This window comes from Hemiscyllium ocellatum, chromosome 6 (assembly GCF_020745735.1).
Source record: "Hemiscyllium ocellatum isolate sHemOce1 chromosome 6, sHemOce1.pat.X.cur, whole genome shotgun sequence".
NCBI classification, from domain to species: Eukaryota; Metazoa; Chordata; class Chondrichthyes; order Orectolobiformes; family Hemiscylliidae; genus Hemiscyllium; species Hemiscyllium ocellatum.
The window spans coordinates 16,870,354-16,888,165 of record NC_083406.1 but is presented as its reverse complement, the minus strand read 5'-3'; the positions used below and the strand labels follow the sequence as shown (position 1 = coordinate 16,888,165).

The 17,812-nt window shown below is 41.9% G+C and overlaps 1 protein-coding gene across 3 annotated transcripts in view; it reads right to left on the bottom strand.

Moving 5' to 3' along the window:
- Positions 1-14,124, bottom strand: part of fgf14 (fibroblast growth factor 14) — a 511,831-nt gene extending 497,707 nt beyond the window's left edge. For 2 of the 3 annotated variants that reach the window (XM_060826494.1, XM_060826497.1), the window contains exon 1: positions 14,019-14,124. In XM_060826494.1, the coding sequence (XP_060682477.1) occupies positions 14,019-14,109 (91 nt within the window). In that variant the 5' untranslated portion in view covers positions 14,110-14,124. The remainder of the gene's footprint in view (positions 1-14,018) is intronic. The other variant, XM_060826496.1, reaches the window with a different exon arrangement.
- Between the last annotated feature and the right edge of the window lie 3,688 nt (positions 14,125-17,812).

The following is a 17,812-nucleotide window of genomic DNA, read 5'->3' as shown; positions in this document are numbered from 1 at the left end:
ATCAGACTCAGATGTAGGGAAGGGCATTATAAGTTTGCAGATGGTATGCAACTTGGCAAGTAACAGATAGTCTTCAGGATTGTTAAAAACATAACAGAGGGAGTTTAATGCAATGAAGTGTGAAGTGATGCACTTCTGAAAGAATAATACGGAATGGAAAGAAATGGGACCATCTTGAAAACTGTGGATGAGCAGGGAGGCCCCTCCTTAAAGGTGGAAGAGCACATTAATATGGTAGTTAAAAAGGCAAATAGATCAATGGTTTAATAAACAGTGGAACAGAGTGTAAAAGCAAAGACATCAGCTGTAGTATTATGGACAATTCTCAGGCACCGCATATCAGGAGAGAAATACAAACCTCAGAAAAGTTACAAAGGAGGGTAACTAGGATAAGGTAACCATGCATATGGAATAAATATGAAACACAAATCATTTGAATAGATAATAATGATTTATGATTTATAACACACTTACGCAAATGCAATTCTTTTTAGACAAAGTTTAAATGTTGCATAGAATTTACAGCAGAGGGACAGGCCACTCAACCCAACTTGCAGATGTGGTGTTAATGCTTGATGTGATTTCTTTTTAAATAAATGGTTTGTGATCAGCATTTGTTCCACAATAATTTCCAGGTGATGGAACTGTCATGTTAAGATTTACAACATCCTTGATTTCAGTTAAGAGGAGAGGTTAGAATGTCCTCCTTGAAGTAAGACAAAGCAGGAAACTAATACAGATTTTCCAGATGACGAGAAAAATGATTCTGGCTCGTGGATCAATAATCAGAGGTTGTAGATTCAAAATCAAGGCAACTTTATATGTTATTAATAACATAGACTAGTTTGGCACGAAGGGCTTGTTTCTGTGCTGTATTTACTATTAATTTATGGCTATGACGTTAAAAGTGTTTAAGAAAGCACACAATTTCAACTAAATTAATGCAGTATTCAAAGCATTCTTATACGTGTGTTTTATTAAAAAGACATTATTTATGCTTTTCATAAGTGGCTTGTTTTAGGCATGTCTTTCAGAAAATCATAACAATGGGATTGACATATCAAAATCTGAAAAGGTGAAAAAAAAAATCCACTTGACTAATATCATCCTTTGTTAACCATTGACCTTTGTACTGCCCCACAGGTGGCTGTGAATGACTTTCAGAGTCTAAAGCACACACACAAATGAACACACTCAGAAATGGTGGAAAATTAGATTAGATTAGACTACTTACAGTGTGGAAACAGGCCCTTCAAACAAACAAGTCCACACTGACCCTCTGAAGAGCAACCCACCCAGACCCATTCCTCTACATCTACCCCTTCACAAGCACTACAGTCAATTTTGCATGGCCAATTCACCTAACCTGCACATTTTTGGAGTGAGGGAGGAAACCGGAGCACCCGGAGAAAACCCACGCAGACACAGGGAGAATGTGCAAATCCACACAAACAGTTGCCCAAGGCAGGAATTGAATCTGGGTCTCTGGCGTTGTGAGGCAACAGTGCTAACAACTGTGCCACTGTGCCGCCCATTAGGTTCCTCCAATGTCAGCTGTGAATTTTGCTGTTTGTTAATTTTTCTTCAATGCACTCACTTTCTGGAAGTACTTGAACACAAATAGCAAAGGCATTAACTGTGCAGATTCACAGCTGTGTCAGACAGCAGTGTAGGTTTCTCTCTCTCTCTCTGCCTCTCTCCCTGACCATGTGGTCACTACCATTGTTCTCTTCTTCCTTTTTAAAGTGTCATTGTTTTGATTTTTTTCTCCCAAACGTCCAAAACAATACAACAGCTTAAGAACAGTAACTACTGCTTGTGGAATTTGAGGAACTCACTTCCAGCACCTAAAATATCCCAAAGCCAGCAGGTCTTACAACCAAAACTTTTTCCCAACCTCCAGCTTGGCTTACCCAAACCCTGATAGCTGTTGCTCCATCTCCATATCAATCCTTCTGACTCACAATAAATTGGTTTTCCCTGTTTCAGTTTGGTTACTTGTCTTCTAATCCTGATGAGTGCAATACAGAAATTTTCAATTTTGGCAACATTTCGGTTTTGTTCAGTTCTATAACAGTAATCCACTATCGTCTTTTTAAATCCTTTCTAATTCTCTGATGGCTACAATTATCACCCTCAGTTGTGTGGAATATTTGTCCCTATTCTCCAAGAAACTGAGTCCATCTTGTACCAAACTGGTTGAATGCCAGACAGGTCAGGGAGTCAGGCATCATTCACCCCAGACATTCACCGATAAGGAAAGCCCAGACTTCAGGCAGGTTTTTTTCTTGTTCCTCACTAGCTATTACTTAAGATACTGAAACTTGACTGTCCTCCAGTCCATTTCTGGAGTTATTACTCCATGAAACTTTAACCTTCGATAGGGCCGGTGGTGAAATGCCATAGTGGGAGTGATCCCTTCAAAAAGGAACTAACTTGTATCAAAGATGCTAAAATGGCTCAAGATATCTCATTTGAAAATGTGTTGCTGGTTAAAGCACAGCAGGTTAGGCAGCATCCAAGGAATAGGAAATTCGACGTTTCGGGCATAAGCCCTTATGCCCGAAACGTCGAATTTCCTATTCCTTGGATGCTGCCTAACCTGCTGTGCTTTAACCAGCAACACATTTTCAACTGTGATCTCCAGCATCTGCAGACCTCATTTTTTACCCCAAGATATCTCATAATCAGAATCAAACATTCATTACAGTACCTTCCATTTCAGTCTAACAAATAATTTATTTAGTCACAAATTATCACAATTGAAAATTATCTATAAGTATATCCAAAAAGCATAATTATTTAATATAAGTTATCATACATAATAAGTTATGTTTTGCTGATGTTTGCCCTGCCTGACAGATGCCATTAAGCCATGGCAACAGCATGCTTTATCACTAGCATAATAAAACTTATAAATTCTCGATGACCAACCTGGAGACAGAAACAAATAGGATGCAGCTTCAGCTGGTCACCAGGCTCCTACACATCTGTCATGTCACAAACAACTACATGAAGCTCCACAAATACAAAAACATGACCCATGAGATTCTTCCACACTCCAGCCTGCAAAAGCTAATCCAAAACTGTATCTGTACAAGTAGAACCAGCAAATGGTGAGCTGATTAGAATTTGGAGCACATTGCCAGATTTCCCTTTGGGGATAAGGTGAGAGCAGATTCAATATTAGCCGTCAAAATAGAACTGAATAAACACTTAAAGGAGAAACATATTGCTGGATATCAGAAAGGAGGAAGGGTAGGGAATTACTTAGATTGCTCTTCAAAAGAGGATTACCTCAGATTACAACAGGATCTTGACCAGATGGGCCAATGGGCTGAAAAGTGGCAGATGGAGTTTAATTCAGATAGATGCGAGGTGCTGCATTTTGGGAAAGCAAATCTTAGCAGGACTTATACACTTAATGGTAAGGTCCTGGGGAGTGTTGCTGAACAAAGAGACCTTGGAGTGCAGGCTCTTTGCTCCTTGAAAGTGGAGTAGCAGGTGGATAGGATAGTGAAGAAGGCATTTGGTATGCTTTCTTTTATTGGTCAGAGTATTGAGTACAGGAGTTGGGAGGTCATGTTGCGGCTGTACAGGACATTAGTTAGGCCACTGTTGGAATATTGCGTGCAATTCTGGTCTCCTTCCTATCGGAAAGATGTTATGAAACTTGAAAGGGTTCAGAAAAGATTTACAAGGATGTTGCCAGGATTGGAGGATTTCAGCTATAGGGAGAGGCTGAACAGGCTGGGGCTGTTTTCCCTGGACCATCAGAGGCTGAGGGGTGACCTTACAGAAGTTTACAAAATTATGAGGGGCATGGATAGGGTAAATAGGCAAAGTCTTTTCCCTGGGGTCGGGGAGTCCAGAACTAGAGGGCATAGGTTTAGGGTCAGAGGGGAAAGATATAAGAGAGACCTACAGGGCAACTTTTTCACACAGAGGGTGGTACATGTATGGAATGTGCTGCCAGAAGAAGTGGTGGAGGATGATACAATTGCAACATTTAAGAGGCATTTGGATGGGTATATAAATAGGAAAGGTTTGGAGGGATATGGGCCACGTGCTGGCAGGTGGGATTAGGTTGGGTTGGGATATCTGGTCGGCATGGATGGGTGGACCCATGGGTCTGTATCCATGCTGTACATCTCTATGACTCTCAGAACCAACAAAGTCTCAATGGATCAAATGGCTGACTTGTGTGCTGTACGTTTCTACATTTCAGTAAGAAAAATATATTAACACCATTAAATTATTGATTTAAGAATAATCAATAAAACCAATCGTCTCCTTCCAGCACAAGTTTACAGACCAAGTATCCATAAACATTTAACTCTGTAAAATTTAAAGACAAGAAGCAACAATTGGAAATGGAAAAGAAACAAAAAAGGGAACCTCAATGCAAACACAATGTTAAGGCACCATAACCGTAATGAGGTTTGTACACACTTCAAAGTCTCAAGCAAGAGACAGAGGTCTTGCCTTTGATATTGCAGATAATGAGGTAGGACTATCATTCTCTGGTGGTTATTGGCAATTTTCTTAAATTATTGTGTGTTGGGCCAAATTACTGGTTTTCAAATTTCATAAATTATTTCAGTGCCAAGTAATAGGTGGAAAAATTGGGAAACAGAAGAATCTGAATGATATTTGGGAATAGACAGATGGCGTTAGATTGATTAAGCTTGCTTTATGGTCAAGTACAATATGGCTGAGAGAAGGTTTTCCTACTCTGTCAGGAAAATAACCTCGGTCACTCATTAGTGACCAGGCAAATGATGTCTGCCATTTTCAAGACAGCACAGGTGTGTTTTCATTTGTTAGCATTCAATTAATATGTATAACAACAGATAGGTGGCTCATTACAACACACAGCCTCCATCATCTATGGTGAAACTCTAATGGCATTCTCCAACAAGTGCTAAGCAGCATTTTTAAAATCTAAAATGCCACAATTAAAGGTAGTTTTTGGTTTTATAAACTGGTCTCTTAAGACAGGTAGGAGCCTCGGAGTGTAGCAATATGTTCATTTGGAGCCCCAGGGTTTCTCAAGGAGAGAAATTATGAATAATATAGCAAGACATAGAATCTCGAGAACTGGGAAGGGATATCTCTGGATCTGTGAGTACTAACGTATTTCTAGGATCTATTCAAAGACATGTTCCAGGAATATGTGAAGGTACCAACTCTCCAGCACTGTCCTGCAGTCTCTGGGAATTAAAGATTAATCTTCAGGACATCATTTGTGAGAACAACATGAGAAAAATCATAGATGGGGAATTAAATCAATTGTGATCTTCTTTCCATTCTGTTTGAATATCTATTAGTTATGGTGATACTGGAGATGGCATCAAAAGAATGTTTGCCTGACAGATAATCATCACTAGGCCAAGCAATATAGAGCCCTTTTGCCTGCTGGCTGTCCATCAGAAGATAAGGTGCTGTGAAGACGAGGGTGGAAATAGCATGGTGGAGAATGGGATGAGAGTGGGGAGGTGTGTGGAGACAGTGGTAGGAGGTGGAAAATTATGTGAATACGTCCAACCAGAGCAGAAATCACATCATGGGCACCACAAAGAGGTCTGGAAGTTTGGTGGTTTAAGAATCAAGGTCCTGACTCCTGCAAATTTGGTTCAGCATTGGCACTATTATGGATCCATTAGCATCTGAAGACAAAAGGTATCAGGTCCTTGTGCTGAGAGTGGACAAAATCTGACGTACAAGTAAGGAAACTAAGATGTGGGCATTTACATCTTCAAGACATCTGCACAGATTATATTTTTATCTTAAATCTAATCAACTGATTGAGACAATTTATATAACGTGTTATGTGACATTCAGAAGGAAAAGAAGCTTCTAATTTACACAGGAGTATTAATCTATATGTATGGGTCAGTGCACACTGAGTAGCCGTGTAATGAAGGCTTGGCACGGATATTACTCACTCAAAGCATTTAGCACAGTTAGATGAACTTAAATACATGTAAATGTAACTAGTCCAATTGGCCCAAATTGATAGTGATGGATGAATGAATGTAAATTGATAAAAAGCCAATAAAAAAACTGGACTGAAAAAGGAAAGTATCACTATTCATCAACTTGTGGATTGCAGAGTTACATTACGCAGTCAGCATTTATAAAATTACATCAAATTTTACAGCAAAGCAATAGACCATTTGGCCCAAGTGGTTCATGTTGGTGTTTATACTCCATAAGTTCTTCCCACCAAACTTCATCTTAGCTTATCCATATATCATTTTACCTCTTTCTCCTTGGTCTTTATTTAGTTTGGCTTCAAGTGTATCTATACTATTTGCCTCAATTACTCCAGGTAATATCAAGTTCAAAATACTCACCATTCTCTGGGTAAAGAAGTTTATCCTGACTCCCTTATGGACATATCAGTGATTGTTTTGTATGTAAGAAAAAAGAAAAATATTGCTTATGATGGAAATTTGAAATGAGAACAGAAAATGTTGGTCTCAAAGCATCCATGGAGAGAGAAACAACATTCCTTTCAAGTTAACATTAACTTTTTCTCAGAACTGTTGAATGGTCCATAGTTTTGGATTTCCCTGTAAATGGAACTATTTTGGCTTACCTATAAGAAAAACTCTTCATAATTATAAAGATCTCTATCAGGTCATCTCTCACACTTTTCTCTTCGTTAGCCAAGTGTGTTCAATGCTTCCCAGTAGTTATAATAATTTAGTTTTATTATCATTTTCATAAATACTTTTTGTACCCATTGTGTGCTTCTATGTCCTTTTTGTAACATAAGGCTGAATCTTATCTAAAATCAGGTAGTTGTCATTTTTGGCAGACTTCATGGAGGGTTTTGTGCCATAAACCCAAGCAAATTTTCTCGCAACATGTTCCCAAGTCCACCTCACTCACGACCCACCATGCTCCTTCGGAACCCCATCCATAGTTATCCTAATCACAGCAGGCAGAAGCACTGGCCAGTGCCAGGACCTCCCAGGATTTTTACCGCAGGTGCTATCTTAAAGCCCAGCCATGCAGCTGGTCAAGTGGTGGCAATGCATAGCTGCCCTGAATGGTTCCTGACAATTGCAACAAGGCAGGTCAGACAGAGGCTAATTGGCATCCTCTGAGAAGTTGTCAACCACTGACAGGTGAGAAACACCGTTCAGAAAAGCTATCTCTATCCAGTGCTGCTTGCAGCTACTGTTTGCCTTTAGTGAGTGCTGAACTGTCAAGTATGCCTTGCACCTGTCCTATTCTAGTCAACTTAGCAGTGAGGTCCTAATACAGATACTTGTTATATATGAAACTTGCTCAATGCCACCATCTGCAACTGACAGAGACATCTGTTAGACCATTGGGCCAGCATGGAATTAGATGTTAATCAGTCCCTTCTGCGTTACAAGTTTGGGAAACAGTTCACATTCAGCCACACTTGAACAGAACAAGTATATTTCTATCTATTAATGGGCTATCTAGCCTGTAAATTACAGATCTAAGCTACCATTATTATTTGAAGGAGTTATGATGGCATTGTCATTTGGAGTATCAATTCATGACACCTTGATATAGAAATCACATTAGTGTTAAAAGAATTGAATACAGGTACTCCATAATTTACTGAGTCCAAATGATCCTGTACACATATCTTGGAAAACCAGTTCAATTATGTCAGAAGAGCAACTATTCTGCAAGAGATAAATATGTTTCAGAACTTCAATTACCAAAGGATTCTAAAGATTATAAACAAAAGTTCAGTGATGTTATAAACTGCATCTTGATTCGGATCTGTTGTGATTCAAAATAATTTAATATTTACCTTCACAATTGACCGTTGGACAAGGACAAGATAATTCATCTAACTATGTAATATGAAATTACAGTAGATGTTGGATCCTTTGGCTATATAATAGGAAATGAACAATCAATGAGTGGAAATAGAAAGCTCCCTGATTTCCTGTTGTCTCATGTGTGTTTTTGGAATTAAGAGTGTTTAGTGGCAATGTACTTCAACTAACAGAATAGGAAGAAGTGAGGCCCCCTGACAGGCTTCATCCTAAGGCTTTAAAAATAAGTGGTTAGTGATACAGATGATGTGCTGCTTTTCATTTTCCAAAGATCCCCAGATTCAGGAAAGGCTTAATTGGATTGGAAAATAGAGAATGTAACTCCTTTATTCAAAAAAGGGAGACAGGAAATAGGAAACTATAGACTACTTAACTTAACAGCTACCATAGGGAAGCTGGCAGAAGCTATTAATAAAAACAATTTAGTAGGACATTTAGAAAAATCCAAGGAAATCACACAGAGTCAACATGGTTTTGTGAAAGTGAATTCATGTTTCAAGTTTGAGTTTTTGACAAGGAAGCCTTCTTCTGCATAAAGGAATTGATGGATGTGCTGTTCTTAAATTTCAAGAAGGCATTTTATAAGGCACCACATCAAAGATTATTGTTGTAAATAGAAGTTCACGGTAGAGGACGTAACATATTGGCGTAAAAAAAATTGGCTAACAAGAAACAGAGATAGGCAAAATCCAACAAGTGATGTGCCACAGGGATCAAAGCTTGAGACTCAACTTTTTAGAAATTGTATAAGTTACTTGAATGGAGGAATGGAAGTATGGTTGTTACATTTGCTGTTGACACAAATGTCAATAGGAGAGAGTAAGTTGCAAAGAGGACATTAGGAGGCAAACAATTGGATATTGAAAGATTAAATGCGTGGATAAAGCTATGGCAAATAGTGTATATTATGAGAAAATATAAAATTGTCGATTCTCACAAGAAGAATAAAAAATATATACTTTTCAGATGGTGAGAGACTGCAGAGCTCTGAGATGTAGAGGGATTTGAGTGTCCTCGAGAGTCAGAGAGTTATAGAGGTCTACAGTACAAACAAAGACACTTTGGCCCAAATCTCAAAATGTTAGTATGCAGATACATAAGTACGCACAAATTGGGAGCAGGAGTAGGCAAATCAACATCTCAATCCTGCCCTATCATTTGGTACAACCACAGCTGATCTCATCTCAGCCTCAACTTCACTCTCCATAACTCTTCAACCCATTATTAATTAAAAATCTGTCTATCTCCTTCCGAGGTTTGCTCAATGTTCCAGCATCCATTGGACTCTGAGGTAGTGAATTCTATAGATTCATGACCCTTTGAGGGAAGTCCTTTTTTTCCTAGCTTTAAGTCTGCTACCTCTTATCCTAAACTACACCTTCTCATTCTAGATTGTCCCACATGAGGGAACATCCTTTCTGTGTCTATTTTATTAGCATTGCATACCCTCAAATTAGACCTTCTCTCATTCTTCTAAACTTCAGAGAGTATAGGCCTAAGCAGCTCAATCTTCCTTCAAAAGACAAATCCCTCACCTCAGTGGAGGTGAAACAGAAGCAGGGAAACAGACCCTTCAGTCCAGCCCGTCCACACCAACCATGCATTCTAAACTGAACTAGTATCATTTGCCTATGATTAGCCCATAACTCTCTAAACCTTTCCTACTCATGTACCTGTCCAAATGTATGTTAAATATTGTAATTGAACCCACCGCTGTTACTTCCTCTGGCATGTATGTATCTTTGTGATAATATTCCAATGATTTACATATCATGTAAAAGAAGAATATGAGAAGGGGGAAATATGCTTCTGGTGATCTTCCAGCTTCTCGTCTGTCCAATTATTCAATTGATATGATCATGACAATCATTAAGCCAATTCAGTCATTTTTCTGAATCAATTGGTTTTTACTCATTGACGTGTCTACCGGCTATCAGAAATATCCTGAATGCTGCACTTCCATTTCTATGGCTGTAAGAAAAGTTCCAATGTTCTTTACCATCTTCACATCACCATCTCTAAATATATCCTGCATCTTAAAAATGAAAATACCTTATATTTGGACACAAGATGGTGTTGTAGATTTTTTTTAAAAAGTGCCACCCTGGGATTCTCCAAGTTTGAAACCTTGGAAGTTTTAAAAATTTAGATTAATACCAGTTCCCTTGATTGCGATTAAGAGGAAAGTTCTGATACAGCCGAATAACTATGTTTCATGATTACTTAATGGAGTGGATTTTTAAGTTCAACTGTGATTCATTCCCATTATCCAATGACTTAGGGAAAAAAAACATACATTATTTAATCATTATATGTACAAAGGAGAATATAAATTGAGAGTCAAGAACAGGAGATGATAAGCAACAGTGACAGCTTGAGACACTCAGTTTTAACATTGATGTGTATTACAGAACAAGTAGATTCAGTGAAATGTGAGGATCTCGTTTTCTGTAACACTGGATCAATTGGCAAATGTGAAAACTGATGTAATCATAGGCTGTAACAGTTGGAGATAAGCTTCTGATGTACTGGACAAAGAGTCCATTCAGTCCATCATACAAAATCTTTAAGAGTTATGCAACTAGTCCCAAATCCCATCCTTCCCCCAACCCAGTTTTCATTCCAAACTGATATTCAAATTCACTTTAAAAGTTACAACTGAATCAAATTCCATCACTCTTTCAGACAGTGTGTCTTGATCATCACTAGCTATGTAAATAAAATCCTTTGCATCACTAGTATTATTTTGCAATTACCTAAATTTGTGTCCCTATAGATACCAATAGTCCTACCACTGGAAATAGTTTCTTCTTATTTACTCTGTGTGATCCTATGGAGGATGGGTTACCTGCCTGGATTTAAACAACTGATCATAATTGTATGTTAACTATGTATAAAGTTGGCATGATGTGTGTTGATGATGAAAGCAAAGCCATCCATTGTTGATCAACACTGGTGATCCCTAAGGTGGGTCCGTCATTCCCAGTGATGGATTCTGAGTCCTGGGGTCAAAGATGATTGGTGGAGTACAGCACTCCACCAATCACCAGCATTCAATTAGAGTCACTGTGTTTTTCCATTTGCCTTTATTTGATAGACACCACTAAACAGAACCAGGCACCGCCGGAATTACATATGAACAAGGGGAAGTTAAAAGGGGGAGGGATTATTTGGACAGAAATTTCATAAAACACCAACAATTAATGATTGAGCGGAGAAATCGCACTTCCCTAAATGCTTAGTTCCCAACGTTTCCCCTCCCCCCTACCGAGATTTGACTTTTTGTACGATGCAAGGCTTTTTTTTAATGGATCCATCAATCGGCAGCAATTGTCTCCTCCCCGGTTTTATCCCCGACTCTGCTACCATGGCCCTGTTTGTTTAACTACATGAAGCTTTTTATTTTTGTCGCAGCGAGTGCAGGCTGGAAGTAAGCAGCGTGTGCAGGGGGATAGCTCGGCAAGACAAGGCTCTCTGCCACCACACACCAGCAAATGAAAACACTACAGCATGCGGCACTTACTGTATTTACTATACTGCATTACACCGTAAGAGAATAGCCGGGATCAAGAGGGAATAGATGGGAGTTCTGTACACGTTCGCATACACAAGGCATAAAGACACAGTCTTATTACAGATTTCCTCAGGTAAAATATCATATTGCATATTGAAAGAAGGAGCCTGTGCCATGTAGCTTTCACATAAAATACACATATTTGACTGATCTATTATCTGAGGGGAACCACATTTATGTTCAGTCCCTGCTGCACGTCAGATATTTCTACCTGTGTAGGATAGGTATCTATGTGCGCTCCATATATGGGACACAATAGCATGTTTACACACATTAGTCGTCCGATTACGTGTGAATATGCTGTTTGAATTGTGGATGTGCGTACAATGCTCGTGTGCTGTGCGTACGGCTGCATTCCTGGGTGGACAGAAAGCAGTTTGCAGAGAGCGAGGTAAATCAATGTGATGCAGTGCTAAGGGAAGAGTGGGCTTTGCAGTCATCGCCGGGAGAGGAAAGCGGGCGCCTTTTTGGTTGGTTCAAGCGCCCATTTGGGCTTGCCTTTGTTCAAGACAGATTGCAGGAGGGGGGGGGGGGGGGGGGGATTCGCTCAGCTCAAACGCAATGTTCCGTAAACTTCAAGCAAATGCAGGATGTGCCGATGTTGGCGGGGAACAGACACAGCCTCTGCAGAGGGATTGCACCCTGATCTACACAAAAAGATCGAAAGACTTGTATTTCTAGTAACACCTGAGCAATGTATTTGTAGTAAAAATAAACATTTCCTCAGATAAAGGGACGCCGCCAAGTAACGAAACACGTATTGCAGACCCAGGCTGAATTGGAATAAGGCTGAAATGTAAATGAGGAAATCCATGACTAAAACAAGTCTATAATAAGCTGGAATGTAGTTACGTCAAATCTGCTTCGCTGGGGTTCCTGAATGTCAAAGATAAAATGAAATTTGCCTCTCTTTTCGTCCCATACCACAAAATTCACTGACACCTCACCGTGGGCTGCCAGAGTTGCTTACTTACTAAGTCTTTGCAACTGTATTTTTAAGCAAAAAAAGGACCAACTAATTCAATTGATGCTGCAGACAGCCGCGAATCCGTTTAACAGATCCCCTCCGCCTCGGACTCCAGCCTCTCCTTCTCATTTAAAAACACCCGTTAACTTTGAGTAATGAATGGTGTGTGGGGCCACGATCCCTCTTGGGTGATCTCCTCAGCGTGAGTCAAAGGGAAGTATAAATGGTCAAACACGCACGGTGCTGCGGTCAGTTGGTTATACTCAAAGGGGCAATGATAGATTCCAGGGCATCGCTGCAACTTCCCAATTCCGACGGAAGCAGCTGTCTCAGCCCTCTCTGAAAAGCAGACACTGCGGAACGAACAAGATGGGTTCAGGAGCTAGAGCTGCCTAGAGTTTACCTCCCGAACTTCCTTTGGTCGTTTCTATAAAGTTTGACACATTTAAACAAGGTTTGGATGATGGAGAACAGGGATCTGTTTGACATGGCTGTCGGATTTGTCTCGAACAGCCCTGGCGGAGGCGCTTTGCAATGAACGCTTGTCCCCAACAAAAACTTATCCCGGAGGTTGTAACAGGTCAGGCAGCAGGGGGGGTGAGAAATAATCAATCCTCCCTCGCTCTCCACCCCCTCCCAAATCTCTCGATCTTCAGCCGAGCCACACTTTACAGCGACCTCAATGAGCACAGTGTGGGGTTAACCCCATCAGCGCCACAAAATCGAGTGGCACTTTCTCAGGCAAGCTTTCTGTCTCCTGAGGGAAGGCAGCGGCCCGGGCCAACGCAGCGTTAGGAACAAGGTGCATTCCAACGTGCAACTTAACGCAGGCTTGCAGCCCCACAAACCCGAGCCGTTCGCTGACACCACGGCCCCCCCCTTCCCCCGCTCCGGCTCCTCCAAAAAAACCCAAAACAAATAAATCATCGGATTGCACCTTTCCAAGAGTTACTCAAACTTTATTGTAACCGGGCGTCTCTTCGATCGCGAACACTTCCCACAGAGGGGGGGGGGGGGGAACATCTGCATTACCGTGAACCTTCAAGTCAGTGCTCCTATCTCAGCTTCTTGCAAACTAGCTGGAGACTAGCTCGGGGGGAGGACTGAAGCACTTCACACTCTCTCGATCGAGGGAAACCGCTTGTCTGTGACAGTGGCGGCTGGAGCTGAAATGAGGTGGGGGGGGGGGGGGTGAATTTCGATGGGAGAGCGTTCCTCTAGGTACAGCTCAGAGAGGCAACATCACGTAACTTTAATGCGCGGGGTGTCTGAGGATGCCCGGGCCATCGGCTGCCACACGACATGGCACACGGGGCTTTGTTTAAATAAAACAAGGGGCGTCCTGCTAGCCACGCCACACACAAGAGGAAGAGAACTCCTCCGTTAAGTAGCAGCTGTAATAAAGCTTGTCTCTAAGGTGTCAGAATGCTAAAGAAACGGCAATGATCTACTACACCGCAGTGTCAACGTCAGAAACAGCCTTAGCCCTTTACCAGACTACTCCATTCGACTGACAGCCCAGAAACCTGGGATCTACATTTAAAACAAAAACAAAATCTGCCAGACATATGTGTGTGAGGGGCACAGAGAAAGAAAAAAAAACAGCAAGAACGACTGCCCATCTGAAGGAGCAGATGCTTACCAACTGGACTCTTGTTTTTCTTAAGACTCTTTCCACAAAGACACTGCAGCATATGCGTTCCTTTGCTGAATATATTCCAAAGAAACCACATTGATTTAGGCGAAGAACAATCCAGCAGCTGAGACACCCTGAGATGCAGATTCTCCGGGTTGCATAATAGACTCTGCTCAGTCCGTCTGCTGACTGGTGCCACGAAATTTCGCATAGAAAATGATATTCCGATCCCTCACACTCTGTGCCTCACGTGATGGTATCTCAGACTTCTCAGTAAAGGCAATTGATGCTGCTCACAGCAACATTGGAACAGCAGGAAGACCGGCGACCGCTCTTTCTATTCTAGCGCAAGGTGGCTTGGGAGAGAAAGAAGTCGGTGTGTTAACAAGGACGGCCTCCCCCTCCCCCCCCCCCCCCCCCCCCCCCCCTCTCCACCAACCCCTCTCCCCTCCCCAGACAAAAAAAAACCCAAAATACTAATCTGGAGACAGCAAAAGGCGAGTCATCTCCAGTGGAAGCAGCAGCATTGCCCAGGAGTTGGTCGATTGGAGAACCAGTAGGACGTGGCGGATCGACTGAGCATCTGTTGCACCCAGAGGAAGTGAGGGATAACCAAATCGCATCCTCTTTTGTGTTCAGTCCCCACCTCAGGACCGGGAGGTCGTCCCCAGCCCAGCGTCAGCAGGCTGTGCAATCGCTGCTGCTCCCGTTTGCAGGACTGAGTGCATTTTACAGCGGTCTTTCTCTCTCTCTCTCTCTCCCCGGTGAATCTGTAATTCTCAATCAGACCACACAAGAGCCGGACGGCGGAGCGACAACGTGGTGAAACCCTGTGGCCGTCCTAGTCAGTCTCACTCAAGTCAGTTGGAGCTGCTTTCGCCATCCACCCGGCCCCCTGCACCCCCCCCCTCACCTCCCACATGTGAAATAGCAACCGCGACTGAGGACCCACGGCAATCTGCATCCACTCGGTGCCGGGGTGAGGATCAGAGGTGTTCAGCTCAGTTTCACTGAGGGAACGCCGCGACTCAGGAGGCATGGAACTCACTGGAGACTGCAGAGAATAGTGTATGGATGAACCTGGTTGGATGGACCGGTTTGGTAACTGTACGTCTTTTATTGGGCTTCGTGCGTTAAACATCCAGAAAGACGAATAATTTTTGAAAAGGAGCCAATTGCTTTCCTCCAGGGATTGAGCTAAACTCCACATACATCCCGAACAATGCGTATGTCAGCGTGTATTCCACAAAACAGAATTACATGTGCAGCCACAAACAAGTACCTTGTAAATACAGAGAGGATCTCGGTCACACGCAGGTGGTGCATGTTGTGGTCTCTCTCTCTCTCTCCGTTTTTAAATGGGTTTCAATTCTTAACACACATTCCTGCACAGTAGAGTAAAATCCAAGGTTCTAATTGGCTGCCCACCTGTCTATTTGTCATGAAGACATCCAAAGACTGAAGAGATAATAATTAAGTTAAAAATCACACAACACCAGGTTATAGCCAACAGGTTTATTTGGAAGCACTAGCTTTCGGAGTACTGGTCCTTTGTCAGGTAGTTGTGGAGCAGGACTATAAGACCATAATTTATAGCAAAAGATTACAGTATCATGCAACTGAAATGATATATTGAACAACCTTAGATTGTTAAGTTTTTCATCTTTTAGAATGGGTTGCAGGTTTCAGTACAATAATAGTGATTCCAAATAAAGCTGTTGGACGATAACCTGCTATTGTGATTCCTGATGAAGGGCTTATGCTCGAAACGTCGAATTCTCTATTCCTGAGGATTCCTGATGAAGGGCTTATGCTCGAAACGTCGAATTCTCTATTCCTGAGATGCTGCCTGGCCTGCTGTGCTTTGACCAGCAACACATTTGCAGCTGTGATCTCCAGCATCTGCAGACCTCATTTTTTACTCGATGATTTTTAACTTTGTCTACCCAGCCCAACACTGGCTCATCCATATCACGGAGATTATAATAGTTTACCCTCCACCCCAAAATAACTAAAGGCAACCTTCAGGAGATATCCCATAAATAACAAAATAACTGCAAAAAATGATAAATAATTTCATTCCAATCAACACCTTCATTTTTTTAGTTACTTTATTCTTGTTGCCTCTATTGTTCCTTAAGAAACTCCATGAGAATCATAGACTCTTAGAACATAGAACATAGAAGGATACAGCGCAGTACAGGCCCTTCGGCCCTCGATGTTGCGCCGACCGAATCCTACCTAACCTATACTAGCCCAATAACTTCCAAATGCCTATCCAATGCCCGCTTAAATGACCATAAAGAAGGAGAGTTCACCACTGATACGGGCAGGGCATTCCATGAACTCACAACCCGCTGTGTGAAGAATCTACCCCTAACATCTGTCCTATACCTACCACCCCTTAATTTAAAGCTATGTCCCCTAGTAACACCTGACTCCATTAGCGGTAAAAGGTTCTTAGTATCTACCCTATCTAAACCCCTAATCATCTTATACACTTCTATCAGATCTCCCCTAAACCTTCTCTTCTCCAATGAGAACAGCCCCAAGTGCCTCAGCCTTTCCTCATAAGATTTTCCTACCATTCCAGGCAACATCCTGGTAAACCTCCTCTGCACTCGTTCTAAAGCTTCCACATCCTTCCTATAGTATGGCGACCAAAACTGCACACAATACTCCAGATGAGGCCTCACCAGAGTCTTATACAACTGCAACATGACCTCAGGACTCCGGAACTCAATTCCTCTGCCAATAAAGCCCAGTACACCATATGCCTTCCTCACAGCACTATTTACCTGGGTGGCAACTTTCAGAGATCTGTGTACATGGACACCAAGATCCCTCTGCTCATCCACACTACCAAGTAGCCTACCATTAGCCCAGTAATCCATCATCTTGTTATTCCTACCAAAGTGAACGACTTCGCACTTAGCTACATTGAATTCCATTTGCCACATTTCCGCCCAGCTCTGCAACTTATCTATATCCCGCTGTAACCTACCACTTCCTTCCTCACTATCGACAACTCCACCGACTTTTGTGTCATCCGCAAACTTGCTTACCCAGCTTTCAAGTCCTTCCTCTAGATCATTTATAAAGATAACAAAAAGCAATGGTCCCAAAACAGATCCTTGTGGTACGCCGCTAGTAACTGCGCTCCAAGATGAACATAATCCATCAACTACTACCCTCTGTCTCCTTCCAGCCAGCCAATTCCTAATCCAAACCTCTAATGTATCCTCAATGCCATACCTCCGTAGTTTTAGCATTAGCCTACCATGGGGAACCTTATCGAACGCCTTACTAAAATCCATATACACAACATCTACTGCTTTACCCTCGTCCACTTCCTTAATCACCTTCTCAAAGAACTCAATAAGGTTTGTGAGGCACGACCTGCCCTTCACAAAACCATGCTGGCTATCCCTGATCACGTTATTCCTACCCAGATGTTCATAAATCTTATCCCTTACCATTCTCTCTAAGACTTTGCCCACCACTGAAGTCAGACTCACTGGCCTATAGTTACTAGGGCTATCCCTACTCCCTTTCTTGAACAATGGGACCACATTCGCTATCCTCCAGTCCTCTGGTACTATTCCCGTAGACAATGACGACATAAAAATCCAGGCCAATGGCTCTGCTATCTCCTCCCTAGCTTCCCATAGGATCCTGGGGTAAATGCCATCAGGCCCAGGAGACTTATCTATATTCATCCTTTCCAATATTCCCAAAACCTCTTCCCTGCATATTTCCAGGGCATCCATTCTAATTATTTGTGATTCCATATTCACATC